Source organism: Conger conger, chromosome 1, assembly GCF_963514075.1.
Source record: "Conger conger chromosome 1, fConCon1.1, whole genome shotgun sequence".
In the NCBI taxonomy this organism is placed as follows: domain Eukaryota; kingdom Metazoa; phylum Chordata; class Actinopteri; order Anguilliformes; family Congridae; genus Conger; species Conger conger.
The window spans coordinates 29911032-29925051 of record NC_083760.1 but is presented as its reverse complement, the minus strand read 5'-3'; the positions used below and the strand labels follow the sequence as shown (position 1 = coordinate 29925051).

Genomic DNA, 14020 nt, shown 5'->3' with positions numbered 1-14020 from the left:
GTTGGGCAATCTGCTGACTTGACAGTTGTCCAGAAGACACTCATTGACACCCTCTACAGGGAGGGTAAGCCACAGAAGGTCATTGCTGAAAGGGCTGGCTGTTCACAGAGTGCTGTATCAAAGCATATTCATGGAAAGTTGACTGGAAAGGAAAAGTGTGGGAGGAAAAGGTGTACAAGCAACAGGGATGACCGCAGCCTTGAGAGGATTCAAGAACTTGGGAGAGCTTCACAAGGAGTGGTCCCAGAGTCTGGAGGAAGAGTGGAGCGGCACAGAATCCAAGTGTGAAGTTTCCACAGTCAGTGATGATTTGGGGTGCCATGTCATCTGCTGGTGTTGGTCCACTGTGTTATATAAAGTCCAGAGTCAACGCAGCTGTCTCCCAGGAGATTTTCCAGCAGTTCATGTTTCTGTCTGCTGACAAGCTTTATGGAGATGCTGATTTCCTTTTCCAGCAGGACTTGGCACCTGCCCACAGTGCCAAAACTACTAGTAACTGGTTTGCTGACCATGGTATTACTGTGCTTGATTGGTCAGCCAACTGGGTCAGGGTATTGTCAAGAGGAAGATGAGAGACACCAGACCCAACAATAGAGAAAAGCTGAAGGCCGCTATCAAAGCAACCTGGGCTTCCATAACACCTCAGCAGTGCCACAGGCTGACCTGGGCTTCCATAACACCTCAGCAGTGCCACAGGCTGATTGCCTCCATGCCACGCGCATTGATGCAGTAATTTGTGCAAAAGGAGCTCCGACCAAGTATTGAATGCATAAATTAACATACTTTTCAGAAGGTTGACATTTCTGTATTATAAATCCTTTTTTTGATTGGTTTTATGTAATATTCTAATATTTTGAGAAACTGGATTATTATTATTTCTTTCATGAGCTGTAAGCCGCAATCATCAAGATTAAAACAAAAAAAGGCTTGAAATATTTCACTTTATGTTTAATGAATCTAGAATATAAGAAAGTTTCACTTTTGGAATTTAATAACGGAAAGAAATGAACTTTTCCACAATATTCTAATTTTTTGAGATGCACCTGTATGTAACATCACTGGTAGTGGTCCTTCTTTGGTTTCCTCCTGTGGAAACAGGAGGAAAGTTTAATTGGAGATTCTAAGGTTTGCCCTGTGATAGATTGGCAACCTGTCCAGGGTGTATTCCTGGCTTTTGCCCAACGCATACTGAGATGGGCTCCAGCTCCCCCCATGGCCCTTGTAGTGACCTGTGTTTGTGCATTCAGATCAAGCCAGAGGTCTGTGGTTCCTGGAAAAGACACTTAATATTATGTCATCACTCATCTATGTTGTGAAATCCTATCCTGACTGTAACACTTTCACTTAGCTCCAGTGGTCTTCCTCTGTTTTGTAATGGACAATTGTTGCCTTGACGTATATTCACCGTGATTGAGAAATAATGCGACGTCATAAGTCATAAGATTTGAGTTCCTCTGAACTGATTATCATAATGAAATGAGTCTAGATTTTCCTGGCCTCGATTCAACTGTGACACTAACCGTCATTCTCTCACGCCTCCACTTTTTCACTTCTCCCTACCAAATTTCCTCTCCCTCCCACTCTCTTTTTCTCACTGACTCTTTATTTCTCGGCGGGGGGGTGTTAATTCCTGTGTAGTTTCCTCAGCTGCCATCTCACCCTTCCAATGAGGGATACTGACCAACAGAAGCCAACAGACACCCAACACACACCAGAGCACACATTGAGAATACACATCTCACTTGACACCTTGTTTAGATCAGGTTAACCTCCAGTTCACGGGAAAACTTATCTACTGAACAACGAATATGACAACTAAGACAAACGGTACACGTTTTCCGGAGGAGTTAAAGATAAGACGTTATGAAGTTGAGGAGAATTTATTTTACTTGCAACACAGGGATCCCTATGAGTGCTCCCTTGGCACGGAAATCATTGCAAAAGGTCAACCGCTATGTTTCATCTTCATAAATTCAAATAAATGCTGCAAAATCTTTCAAAGGCTTCTAAAGTTGTACATTTGATGGGAAGCAGCAGCAGACAGTGTTCAGTGAGGCAGAACCATTCGTTCAGCAGTGCTGTCTGCCTCTCATAGCTCTGGGGTTTTCTTAAGGCAAAGTACACACTGGTAACATACAGCATCTCATTGCCTTTTATATACACTCAGTGACCACTTTATTAGGTATTTACTAGCTATGTTTTAGACTTGCGCTGCTGTAGCCCATCCACTTCAAGGTGAGATGCTCTTCTGCATACCACTGTAATGCGTGGTTATTTGAGTTTCTGTCAGCTTGAACCAGGCTGGCCATTCTGATCTGACCTCCCATTCACCCCCACATAGGCGCCGCTCACTGGATGACCATGAACTGAACCTCATGACCACGTCTTTTATGCATCGAGTTGTTGCCACATACAGTACTGTGCAGAAGTCTTAGGCACCCTAGACTTTATTATATATATGTTGCTTTTTTTGTGTCTTATCTGTACAGAATGTTATACAGGTGCCTAAGACTTTTGCGCAGTACTGTAATTTGCAGATTAGATTTTGCATTAATGAGCTGGTGTACAGGTGTACCTAATAAAGTGCTCACGGAGCGTATATATAAAATGTATTTATTTTGCAAGTGTCCCAAAAATGTTTTTTTTGTAATTTAATGTTCCATAATGAAATAAGATCATGCAAACATCCTTCTGTTTCAGTATTTATTTTTAATCCCTTAATTTCTCTCCAAAGAGAGAGGTACATCTCAGTGCAGACAAATGTTGTTCAGCTCAAAAACAATTTTATGAGAAATGGCTTAATCAATCAGCCATAAGACATGTGATGGCATAAGTGAATATGTTGTCACCACTAATGATTGGTAATGAAACGCATACAGGCCACACATTTTTATGTACTCGGTTTCTAATGTACTGCTGAACTTGCATAACAGTAGCTTGCTTTTTGTTCAGTCCATTTAACTTGACTGATTCACAACTTTAGTTGAAATGTGATTTCTATCAGGAGAGGAGTAGAATATGCTTCACCAGCTTTTCAGCAGGGGAAAATGGCTCATGATTTTGTGCAACCGTCCATGACCAAGGACACTCGAAATATAAGAAGCGAGGGGAACCAGCAGTAACCCTGGCATGCACTTTTGTTTTTTTGGCCTTATCTCCTCCCTGCTGTGGCATGGAGGCTAATTTTGGACGGATTCATGAGGAGGAAGTTAGAGCTCTGCAGGCAAGTGTGAATGATGGTTGGTTAAGATTCCTGTCACAGTGCGAGTCGAGTGAATGGGCTAAAATGGCCGTCAGAGTGTTTGGGGACCGGTGCTTGCTTTTTTTTTTCCCCCGGAGGGCTCAGATCGGCAGTGCAAGACTTTAGGGCATTTAAAAGGAGATTAATTCAAAACAAGCAATCTGACTAGTCAATGATTGAAAGGCACGTCTTTTTGGTTTGATTAGTAGGGGAAAGAGGTCAGGCCAGTGGTGGGTGGGGCTTTAGAGTGACATCGCTCAGCCGTTGGATCAGTGTGGAGTGGGTGGGGTGGAAGGGCAGGGCGTCCACCTCCATCGCCAGGTTTCCGGTCTTACCGCTGCGTATCCCGTACTTCATCAGGATGGCCAGGAACTGCTCCTCCTGGAGAAAGGGTGGCAGAAATATGTCAGCCGCTGGGAGTAAACGCACTATTGGAAACCGTGGAGCAACAGCCCAGCTCTGTGTCAAATCCACCTCTCCCTGTGAGGTAACATTCTAACAACATTCTAACTTAGAATGTTCAGTTAAGATTCATTTTCAGGCAGGGTACCCCACAGCTAGTATGATGGGCCAGCCTTTTAGAGTAGGTTTGAGGCCAAATTCTGGGACAAGAGGGAAGGGGTCCACCCTAGCAGCAGGGGCTGGAGAGGAAGTGCAGAGACTCTCACCTTGGCAACAGTAGGCAGGGTCTCTCACCTTGGCAACAGTAGGCAGGTGCTCTCACCTTAGCAACAGTAGGCAGGGTCTCTCACCTTGGCAACAGTAGGCAGGGTCTCTCACCTTGGCAACAGTAGGCAGGTGCTCTCACCTTAGCAACAGTAGGCAGGGTCTCTCACCTCGGCAACAGTAGGCAGGGTCTCTCACCTTGGCAACAGTTGGCAGGGTCTCTCACCTTGGCAACAGTTGGCAGGGTCTCTCACCTTGGCAACAGTTGGCAGGGTCTCTCACCTTGGAAACAGTTGGCAGGGTCTCTCACCTTGGCAACAGTCGGCAGGCTGGCAGCCCAGTCACTGAGCTTGTGGGGGTTTGGGGGGTAGCCCACGCCTCGACGTAGGTAGCGCTAGTGGATGGGGCAGATGTTGAGGAGGTAGAGGGAGTATGCTACCGCGTAGCCCCCCCAGTTAGACACACCTAGAAGAGGGGGTGGTTAACACACAAGGCCTTTAGAGCTGATCCAATCTACCTGCTCTTAAGTCTACTGAGGGCAGTGGGCAGTCTACACACACGACACACAAATGTAAATTATAAAATATCCAAAGTATTACCCAAATAAAGTATTTTAATTACATTGAATCACTTAAAAATATAGGTCCTCCCAGCCTTTCATACAAGTTGATACCCTTGTTACCCTTGTCTCTGTTTAAAGCGTTAAACAGGGATTTTTCTCAGTTTGTGTTTTCTGGAGGACATTCAATATCAAAACTAAAGGGCAGGACATCCGGAGCTTGGGGATACAAAGGTCACAGGGCTGCAAGAGGACTCTGCTGCCTTTAAGTGGTGACCCAAATTGTGGTCCTGGTGTTTTCGTTTCCTTGACGAATTTGATCTAGATTTCATTCGATGGTGGAAACCACTTCTCCTGAACACACGTTCCAGTGGCCAGCGGTGATGCGTTTGTCCTCAGTTGCTCTCCAAAATACTTTTTTTGCTACTGCCACGTGTCTCCTGCTCCACAGGAAGTAGCGCTTCCTGGTTATAGACTGAGGGCCCTGTAGTCACAGGCAGGAGAGCTGTACAACCGCCAATGCGTACCAGCCTGCGCCATTGACGTTCTGTCCGCCCACTCTCAGTCACCACTTTATTAGGTGGGCCTGTACTCCAGCTCGTTAATGCAAATATCTAATCAGCCATTCACGTGGCAGCATTTCTCTTTTGGATCAATTGTTTTTTTATTCAGAAAGATGTCTCTTCAGAACTGTTCACAACTGTCTCTAGGGAGAATGGTGCAAGAAAATCCAGTGAGCGGCAGTTCTGTGGGCAAAAATGCCTCGTTAATGAGAGAAGTGAGACGAGTATGAGCAGACAGGTTCAAGCTGACAAGAAGCAACTCAAATAACCACGTGTTAGACACAGTGGTATGCAGAAGAGCATCTCCAAACCCACAACGTGTCGAACCTTGAAGTGAATGAGCTACAGCAGCAGAAGACCAGTAAGTCAAAAAAATAGGTCCAATAAATACCAAATACAGTGGTCATCGTGGTTGTCCTTCCAAATTACAACTTAACGTTGCCTTACGGGAGCACAGTAAACCCATAGTAGAACAAAAGTACCGAGCCCTTAGCACTGTAGTTATTCCCCAGCAGTGACTGACCATTCTCGCGTTCGATTCCCGTTAATGGTTTGTTCACATCGGCAATTGGTCAGTCTGTCCTCAATCAGTCAAACAGTATTAAACGGTAAACGGTCTGCATTTATACAGCCTTTATCAAAAGCACTGTACAATTGATGCTTCTCATTCACCCATTCATATTAGGGTTACCACTCTTAGTAACTGATTTGTTTTATAGCCCTTTTTTTGTGAATTATTTTTTGGTCGTTTTTGTATTCTGTACGGCTTAGCATTGTATTTAATGTTTAAGAATCTGAATGAGTTTTTCTCTGTCAAGAACCATGTTTTGTAACCTACGGTCAGTGTTTGTTTAGGAAATGTGGCGACATGGCTCAGGCAGTAAGAGCAGTCGTCTGGCAGTCGGAGGGTTGCCGGTTCGATCCCCCGCCCGGGCTGTGTCGAAGCGTCCATGAGCAAGACACCTAACCCCCAAAAGCTCCTGACGAGCTGGTTGGTGCCCAGCCAATCGCCGTCGGTGTGTGAGTGTGTGTATGAATGGGTGAATGAGAAGCATCAATTGTACAGCGCTTTGGATAAAGGCGCTATATAAAAAAAATGCCAACCAAATGTAGACTATGTAGAATTTAAAAACAAATTGTAAAAGGGGAAGTGAACATTTGGTCGTCACTATGTGAGAAATGAATGGTCTGTTTCCTGAGCCTACAGTCATGTGGGTTGGTTTTTTGTAGGTCAGCGAGTCTTCAGAACCCAGGAGCAGGGGCTGGTGTTGTCACTCACTGGATGTTCCCTGGTAATTGTTGCAATGGCAATTTCCTTTTTTTGCGACCTTGACATGTTCATTGCTGGAAAAATACGTTCTTATGTCACCAGTAGATTGCGCAAAACACCTGATTTACTGTCATCCTGTGGTATATCCACTTAGTAGCAACATCTAATAATTCTATACGCCTGGCGTGCTTCACTGAATGTGCAGGGGTGAGACCACCATCATGACAGTAGAAGAAGAACATGAGGTTCTGGATAACTCCCATCACTGGGTGCAGAAGTATAAACGATTCTGGGTAATATAGTTTCTGCCCAGGAAGCAAACCCTTCCCCAGGCTGCAGGCAGAGGAACAAAAGATTCTGGATAGGCTAGTACACTGGGTGCAGAGGTATAAGGGATTATGTATTCTCTGACTGGGTGTTTAAATCTGTCCCAGGCTGTGTGCAGAGGAACAGAGGACTCTGGATAAGCTAATACACTGGGTCCAGAGGTATAAAGGATTCTGGGTAATGTAGTCTTTAGCAGGGTGGTTAAATGTGTCCCAGGTTGCGTGCAGAGGAACAGAGGGCTCCGGATAAGCTAATACACTGGGTACAGAGGTATAAAGGATTCTGGGTAATGTAGTCTTTAGCAGGGTGGTTAAATGTGTCCCAGGTTGCGTGCAGAGGAACAGAGGGCTCCGGATAAGCCTATATCAGACCTGAGGGAGAGGCCATGTGAGGGCCGGGCACAGGCGCGTGGGCCTACCTGCAGTGATAGCGAAGTCAGCCGCAACGTCGCAGGCGACGAGGCCTCCGTTGGGCATGTGCGTCCTCACGGCCTCCTTCACCTTGCCCATGCCCAGCTCGTTCCCCCCATCCCCGATCCCTGCAGCGTAGGTGGCAGCGTGAGTCAGTACCCGGGAAATGGGGGGGGGGGGGGTCGAGTTCTGAGGACATATTCTAACTGCCTGTTCGTCACTGCAGCATCTTTAATCATCTGGAGTAGTTCAAAGTATTCGTGAAGAGACGTGTGGGAGAGCGAGACTGGAGGAGGATTCAGCACAATGGCTTCAGTTTGACAAACTAGCAGGAAACACTTGTCAAGGAGCGCCTTATTACTAATCCACTGAAAAACACCCTGCTTCTCATAATACATTCAACAAAGAACACCTCACTATCTAAGCACTATCAAAGACTAACTGATCTTCAGCGTTCTGTTCTACCAGTGAATGTTATTTGGACAATAATCAATCCTAATGTTCAAGAGCTCTTTACTTTTCAACATTTATACTTCAATACGGCACCTATCTGTTCCATTGTGTTTATTACAACAGTTATTTTTGCCCTGAGGCATGGTCACCTAATACTTAACATTTCAAATAATTATTCTGCAGCCACTTAAAATGTCCCTCTTTGTATTTATTTTAATGTCTGCCTCCGAAATATAAGGGTGTTTATCGTGCTTGTGTATACTTGTTTTATTATTCCTCGCCAAAATGGTTTCATTGCTGCTTCTTGGTGAGTTTAGTCTCATGAGATTAATCTATGGGGTTCAGGTTTTTATCAATATGGTAATTTCTAGCACTTCCTAGAACTGTACTTCCCTCTTGTTCAGCACACTTGTCAGCGGTTATGAGTATGCACTTTATTGTACATTGCTCTGGATAAGATCGTCTGCCAAATGTCTCTAATGTAATGTAATGTCTAATTCTCATTGACTGGCAATCCTTTTAAAGGAAGAAATAGTAATGGTAATGTAGGTCATTATAAAATGTAAAATTAACTGTGTTTTCTGCTGAAGAAGGTACCGAAAGGTTACGGTAAAGGCCTCTGTAAACATACCGGTGGTGGTGATCCCCGCGATTGTGCTTGCTGTAGTGAACAGGTCGTCAATGGGGTCCAGCAGATGCTTAATATTGACTCCTCTCATGTTGTAGTAGTTCCCATCAGCCGCTCGCCCGCTGCGCTCTATTGCCACCAAGTGGTCAAACCTGGGAATCGCAACAGCAAAATGAGAACGCCACACTATAAATGAAAAAAAATTTTTTGGATACAGTAGTGTGCAAAGATTTGGGCACCCCCGGTCAAAAAGCCCTTTACAATTAATATCTAAGTTAACAGAAGTGAAGTTATGTTAAAGATAGCACATTTCTTCAAATTTTTACTTTTTATTACTTTTTAGTAAGATTACTTTTAGATTACTTTTTATTTTAAGAAATGCAGCAAGTGCAGAAAGGTCTCATATTTAACTCTGTATCATTTAGATTTCAGGTTTGTTTTCGATCACATACAGAGTCATTGTAACAGACAGTTAAACCAGGGGTGCCCAAATTGCACCACACTATAACTCAGGAAGGATTGCACATCATAAAAAATATCTCCACCACAGTCATTCAAATGATAAAACTGTAAAAAAATACTTTCAGTATTTGGGCTGGCAGATTATTTCAGAGGGATTACACATGCAGACACCATGAAATCCACTTTGTGCGCCAGGCGCAAACCAAATGCCCTGGCCACATGAATCGCATCACCTGGGCCTTTTTGGGTCTCCGTCCTGACACAAAAACTGGAGCGCAGATTCCTGGCCCGGGTTCTGGAAGCTGAGCAAAGGGACCGCCGTCTTCATCACACCTGTGAAGAGGAGGACACAAATGGGCCTGAGGAGGCGGGGCAGGGCTCGGACAGGTCATCCAATCAGAGGGAGTGTACCAGCGTCTCCTCTTCACCTGATATCACTACGCATCGTCCTCTACATCGCAAAACAAGCCGCCAATTCCCAACAAGTCCACCAGCCTTCACAGTTAACAAAGATACAGAGCTCTTTCCATTTTTTTACCTCCTTGCTTCCTTCCCTCACGTCCTTTCCTAGCTCCTAACTCCGCCTATCTGAGAACGCAAGGAAAGGAAATGAGGAAAGCACGGATGGACTGAGGAAATGAGAAAATGGGAATTAGGCACGTGGAATGTCCTTGCACTTTCAAACGTCATTTTGAAGCCACGTCAATTACAGTACATCACATATTCAGCAAAAATACTTCCATAATGGACGGACTTGTGTTTCCTTGCTCAAGAATCCTTTTGGAGCTCCTACAAGGAGAATTTTATGGGTTGGAGTGTCCTTAGATGGTGGACCTCGATCGATTTCCAGGTTAGGCGAGGAGGGAGGAGACAAGGAAGGATAAAATAAGCAACTGGAATGAGCCCACAGTCACCATGTTTGCCTTCCCCTCTCGAAAAGTAATTTTAAGACCGGACACCCTGGGGGTCCTTTAGGGTATTGTCTAGACGATATGCAATATCTAGGCTATATATAGATTTGGGATATTTTTCTTAAATATAACCCTCTTTAATTGATTGTGGGGGATCCCCTGAATGCCTTTTTAGGCTAGGTGGGGAGGTCCCTGGATAACTAAAAGTTGAAAATCCCTAATAATACTAATACTAATCTGAATACTAATACTAATTATTATTTAAAAGTTTTAAAAAAAGAGAAATAAACTTCATATTTATTTGTGCTGAATATTGGCATGGTTTTTATTTCTTTTACTTTAGGGGAAGTCTCTTTTTCCTCTACTCGCTTCACCTCGCATGACCTGTCTCACGTTCATCTTCTTTTCCCCTCCTCTCTTTTCCCTCTTGGTCTGTCCTACTTTCCTTTTTGTGGGTTTGCCCTGTTGCTCTGTTTTCTGTAGAGGGAAAAATAATTTCGACCACTAGAGCTTCAAATCATGTGAATCTAATGCTTTGAACTCATAAAGGACTGGAGTTAGACCACAGAGATGACGAGAAATGTGAAAACCCAAAAACACCCACATACGTGAACATAACATAACATAAAATAGCATAACATAGCATAGCATAACATAACATAACATAAAATAGCATAGCATAGCATGGCATAACATAACATAACATAAAATAGCATAGCATAGCATAGCATAGCATAACATAGCACAGCATAGCATACCATACCATAGCATACCACAACATAGCATAGCATAGCATAACATAACATAGCATACCATAGCATAGCATAGCATAGCATAACATACCATAACATAGCATAGCATAGCATAGCATGACATAACATAACATAGCATAGCATTGCATAACATACCATACCATACCATAGCATAACATAACATAACATAACATAACATAACATAGCATAGCATAGCATAGCATAGCATAACATAGCATGACATAACATAGCACAACATACCATAGCATAACATAACACAGCAACTGGCCATTCAGCCCAGCAATGCTCGCCTTTTCCCACCACTAGAGTGTACCTAATGCTTATTTTCCCTCAAAGCAAGTATCTAGCACCTGCATCCACTACATGACCTGGTAAGCTATTCCACACAGTGACCCCTCTTGGCACCGGTGTGGTCCCTTTTGACCCACTACATCTCCCAGCGATTCCTCTACCTTTCTCCACGGCATCCTCCATGATGCCGGCGTTCATCTCCAGGGCGCGGTGGTCTACCACCATGGCGACCTCCTTCCCCAGGGCCTGGAGGGCCGCCGCCATGGCGAGGGCCCCAGGGGGGCCGTCGGTCTCCTCCGGGGGGGTGTGCATGAAGTGGGTGGGGAAGCCGGTGGTGATGAGGACGGAAGAGGCGTGGGACAGGGACAGGCAGGACTTCAGGAGCTCGTCCTGGACGAACAGGGCTCGGATCCCCCGCTCCCCTGGAACAGGTCAAACAGGGGTCAGGGGCCAGCCCACACAGGGACAGAAAGAGCTGCATACAATATGGACTCACACTGCCCTAGGTCTTCTTGACGGCGAAATTCAGCTCGCTGTACGGGTCGAGTATCCCCAAATGCATGAAACTATTCCGTTCCCAAAAGACTGGAGCCAACCTCCCACTAAGCAGGATGTGCATTTCCAGACTGCTAAGCTATTTGCCGAAGCTACATCACTCACAATGTCTAGCAGTTTGAGCCGTTCCAGGTTTTAACAGAAGCATGTGAGCAATGTGGGTGAAATCCACCTGCTGGTGCACGGACTACTTTACCTTCTAGCAAGTTCTGAAATGGCTCAAATGGATGTGAAGCAAGTCCTATTTATACTGCTGCCACACCTCTGGACTCCTGCTACACATAACCTTGGTGTGCTTATCTATCAGTAACCTGCAGTTTTTGTCAAGAGCTCCCCAAGGACCAGTTTTCATAATTTTGAAGAGCCATTTTCGTGAATTAATTGGCTTAAATGAATACTCAAGAAGACGTTTTACTGATTGAGAGTCCTGCCCCAACACTCGGACAACACTCTGTTTTTTTTAAGTGAGGCAATTTCATTTGGAAACCCCTGTCTGCCAGAGCCTTTTCCAATTATTCCAGCATCAGTGCAATGGCATCTGGGATACCTGGATCCTCCCCAATGATCTGCTCTAGGGTTTGTATCCGCTGGACAGTTGCCTTGGACGCCAAGCTGTAGTGCAAGGGCTGCTGGGATATGCTGTAAGCCATGGGGCGTTGTTCGGGGTCGGAGGTCACTGCAGCAGGTGCGCTCTCTCTGTCACTGAGGAACATGCAGCCAGGTGAGTGGGTGAACGCCAGTGGGGATTCTGCACGAAACACAAAAGCCAATGAAAACAGCCGGCCTCTTCGAAATGGTGACATTACATTACATTATTGTCATTTGGCAGACGCTCTTATCCAGAGCGACATGCAAAAAGAGTTGGGTTTCATTTACATTACATTACATTTCAGTTTCAATTGCTAAGAGTACAAGAAAGATAAGGACTAGGCCTATTTCATAAATCTGACAATGGATTACATCTAAAACTATTTTAGTACAGCACAACAGAATAGAATGATAAACATTTACGTAGGAACAACAGCTTACATAGCTAAACGAAATTAGCAAAAAATCATTTTAGCGAACAGATTCTTACACAAGTAGTGATACACACCAAGTGGTTCACCTGGAGATCAGGGTCAGATTTACTTACATGAAGCTCGCACTTACAGACACTGCAGTTCTTATAATCCCGTGACATAACGGCGGCGTTTTCACTCACTGGCGCTCTGCACCGCTTCCACTCCTGTCACCCCACAGGCCCAGAACACAGGGACGTCGCCGGGGGCAGGGTCGACCGCCTCGCCGTACTCCGGCCGGGACACGTCCTGGATCCCGATCAGAGCTGGAGAGAGACGGGAACACGGACCGTGCCAGCGAAGGTGCTAAGGCAGCTTTTCCAAAAACTTGGTCCTGGAGTATTTTTTTCATCTGTAATGTGCACTACTTCTATTTCTTCAGAAACCAATTTTAACCAGCTTTATTTAATTCTGGTGATTGATTAAGTCATAATGTAACAAAAAAAAATAGCTGTCAAAAATGGCCTGTTTTTTGCCCAGATTGTGGATATACTGTACATCAGGGTGTTCAAACTTGGCTCTGAGGACCAACTTCGTATGCTGGTTTCTTTTTTATAAACATAATTATATCCTCTCAATTTTAACGAGCTGCTAGTAGACACTGAAATTGTCTAATTAAGAAAAAATGATTGATTTATCCTCTTAAGCTCACATTATGTTTGACGCAGCCATTGATGTCATAAGAATTGATGAAATCATTTTCTCTAATGTGCTCCTGAAATGAGAATGATTCCTCAGGTCACATTTTTCACGACGTTCACTCGCGCATGCACTGGCAGGTGAAATTAATGGGGTCCTAGGTGCTCAAATTGTTGACATCCTTCTTCGCTGACACCAAAGCGTAAACGGAAAATGAAGAGCTCAAAGACTAATCGAATGACACTGAGTCTAGGGTCTTAAATTTAAGGGGAAAGAATTAAGTCGGAAAAACTCTTTTTCAAGAACCTTAATTGATGAAGATTGGCTCCAAACCAGCACAGAATATAAAAACCCACATGTATATTAAAGCATCTTAAGTTTTTGTTCCAATTCTGAGAATTTGTAATCCATTAACAGACAGATGCGACCTGCACGTTACATCTCCCTTAACAGACGGATGCGACCAGCACATTACATCTCCCTTAACAGATGGATGCAAGGCATATATTTGATCATATGACTGTTTTTCGAAGACACATGGCCGTTGAAATGCACTGTGATTCCTAGGCCTTTCTATTGGTCTTCTATAAAGCACCTTAATCCATAATGGGTGAAGGAAGCACAAGTCAGTCAATCTCCTGGAGAGCTCCAGGTGTGGTTGGGTCAGCGCTCACCTGTGTCCCCGATGTGGATGGGAGCCCCGTGGGCTGTGGGGGCCAAGTGTGAGACCTGCGCTGCGGCCTCCAGCTTCCCCTCTGGAACCGGCAGCATCGACACCACCATGGGGCACCGGAACACACCCACTCCACGGCACGGCAAGGAGGTCTGGAAGGGCACAGGGCCACGCTAAGTCCCACTGATATAATAGAGGCTAGCACACATCCAAAGTATTTAGTGCAGCTGCTTGGTAAAAAATTGCTGTTAATGTCATATATTTATTCAAATAAGCCGGTTTCGACCCACAGAGGCGGAGAGGACCAATAAAATAGTGCTGTGAGGCAGTGGTTCAGTTTGCCCAAACACTAATACATGACAAATGCCCTATTCTGGGGCATAGTTATCATAAGTCTGGGATGTAGAATGCGCTCGAATGTGCAGGCCTTTGGATAAGATGTTCAACTGTGGTCCTGCACTTTTCATAAGAGTTGCTATGATAACCCCAGTGTACTGGTGGTCAAATTCTAACAATAAATGGGCCACTCACTGCATTT

The 14020-nt window shown here is 44.7% G+C and overlaps 1 protein-coding gene across 1 annotated transcript in view; it reads right to left on the bottom strand.

Annotated features, from left to right (window-relative positions):
* Window positions 1-2689: 2689 nt before the first annotated feature.
* The window catches only part of dglucy (D-glutamate cyclase), a 17281-nt gene continuing 5950 nt past the window's right edge, over window positions 2690-14020 (bottom strand). The window contains exons 5-13 of the mRNA XM_061241256.1: window positions 13484-13634; window positions 12314-12436; window positions 11657-11857; window positions 10716-10976; window positions 8813-8912; window positions 8121-8269; window positions 7045-7164; window positions 4218-4372; window positions 2690-3622 (exon numbers count right to left, since the gene is read on the bottom strand). Coding sequence (XP_061097240.1) covers window positions 4302-4372; window positions 7045-7164; window positions 8121-8269; window positions 8813-8912; window positions 10716-10976; window positions 11657-11857; window positions 12314-12436; window positions 13484-13634 — 1176 coding nt within the window. The 3' untranslated portion in view covers window positions 2690-3622; window positions 4218-4301. The remainder of the gene's footprint in view (window positions 3623-4217; window positions 4373-7044; window positions 7165-8120; window positions 8270-8812; window positions 8913-10715; window positions 10977-11656; window positions 11858-12313; window positions 12437-13483; window positions 13635-14020) is intronic.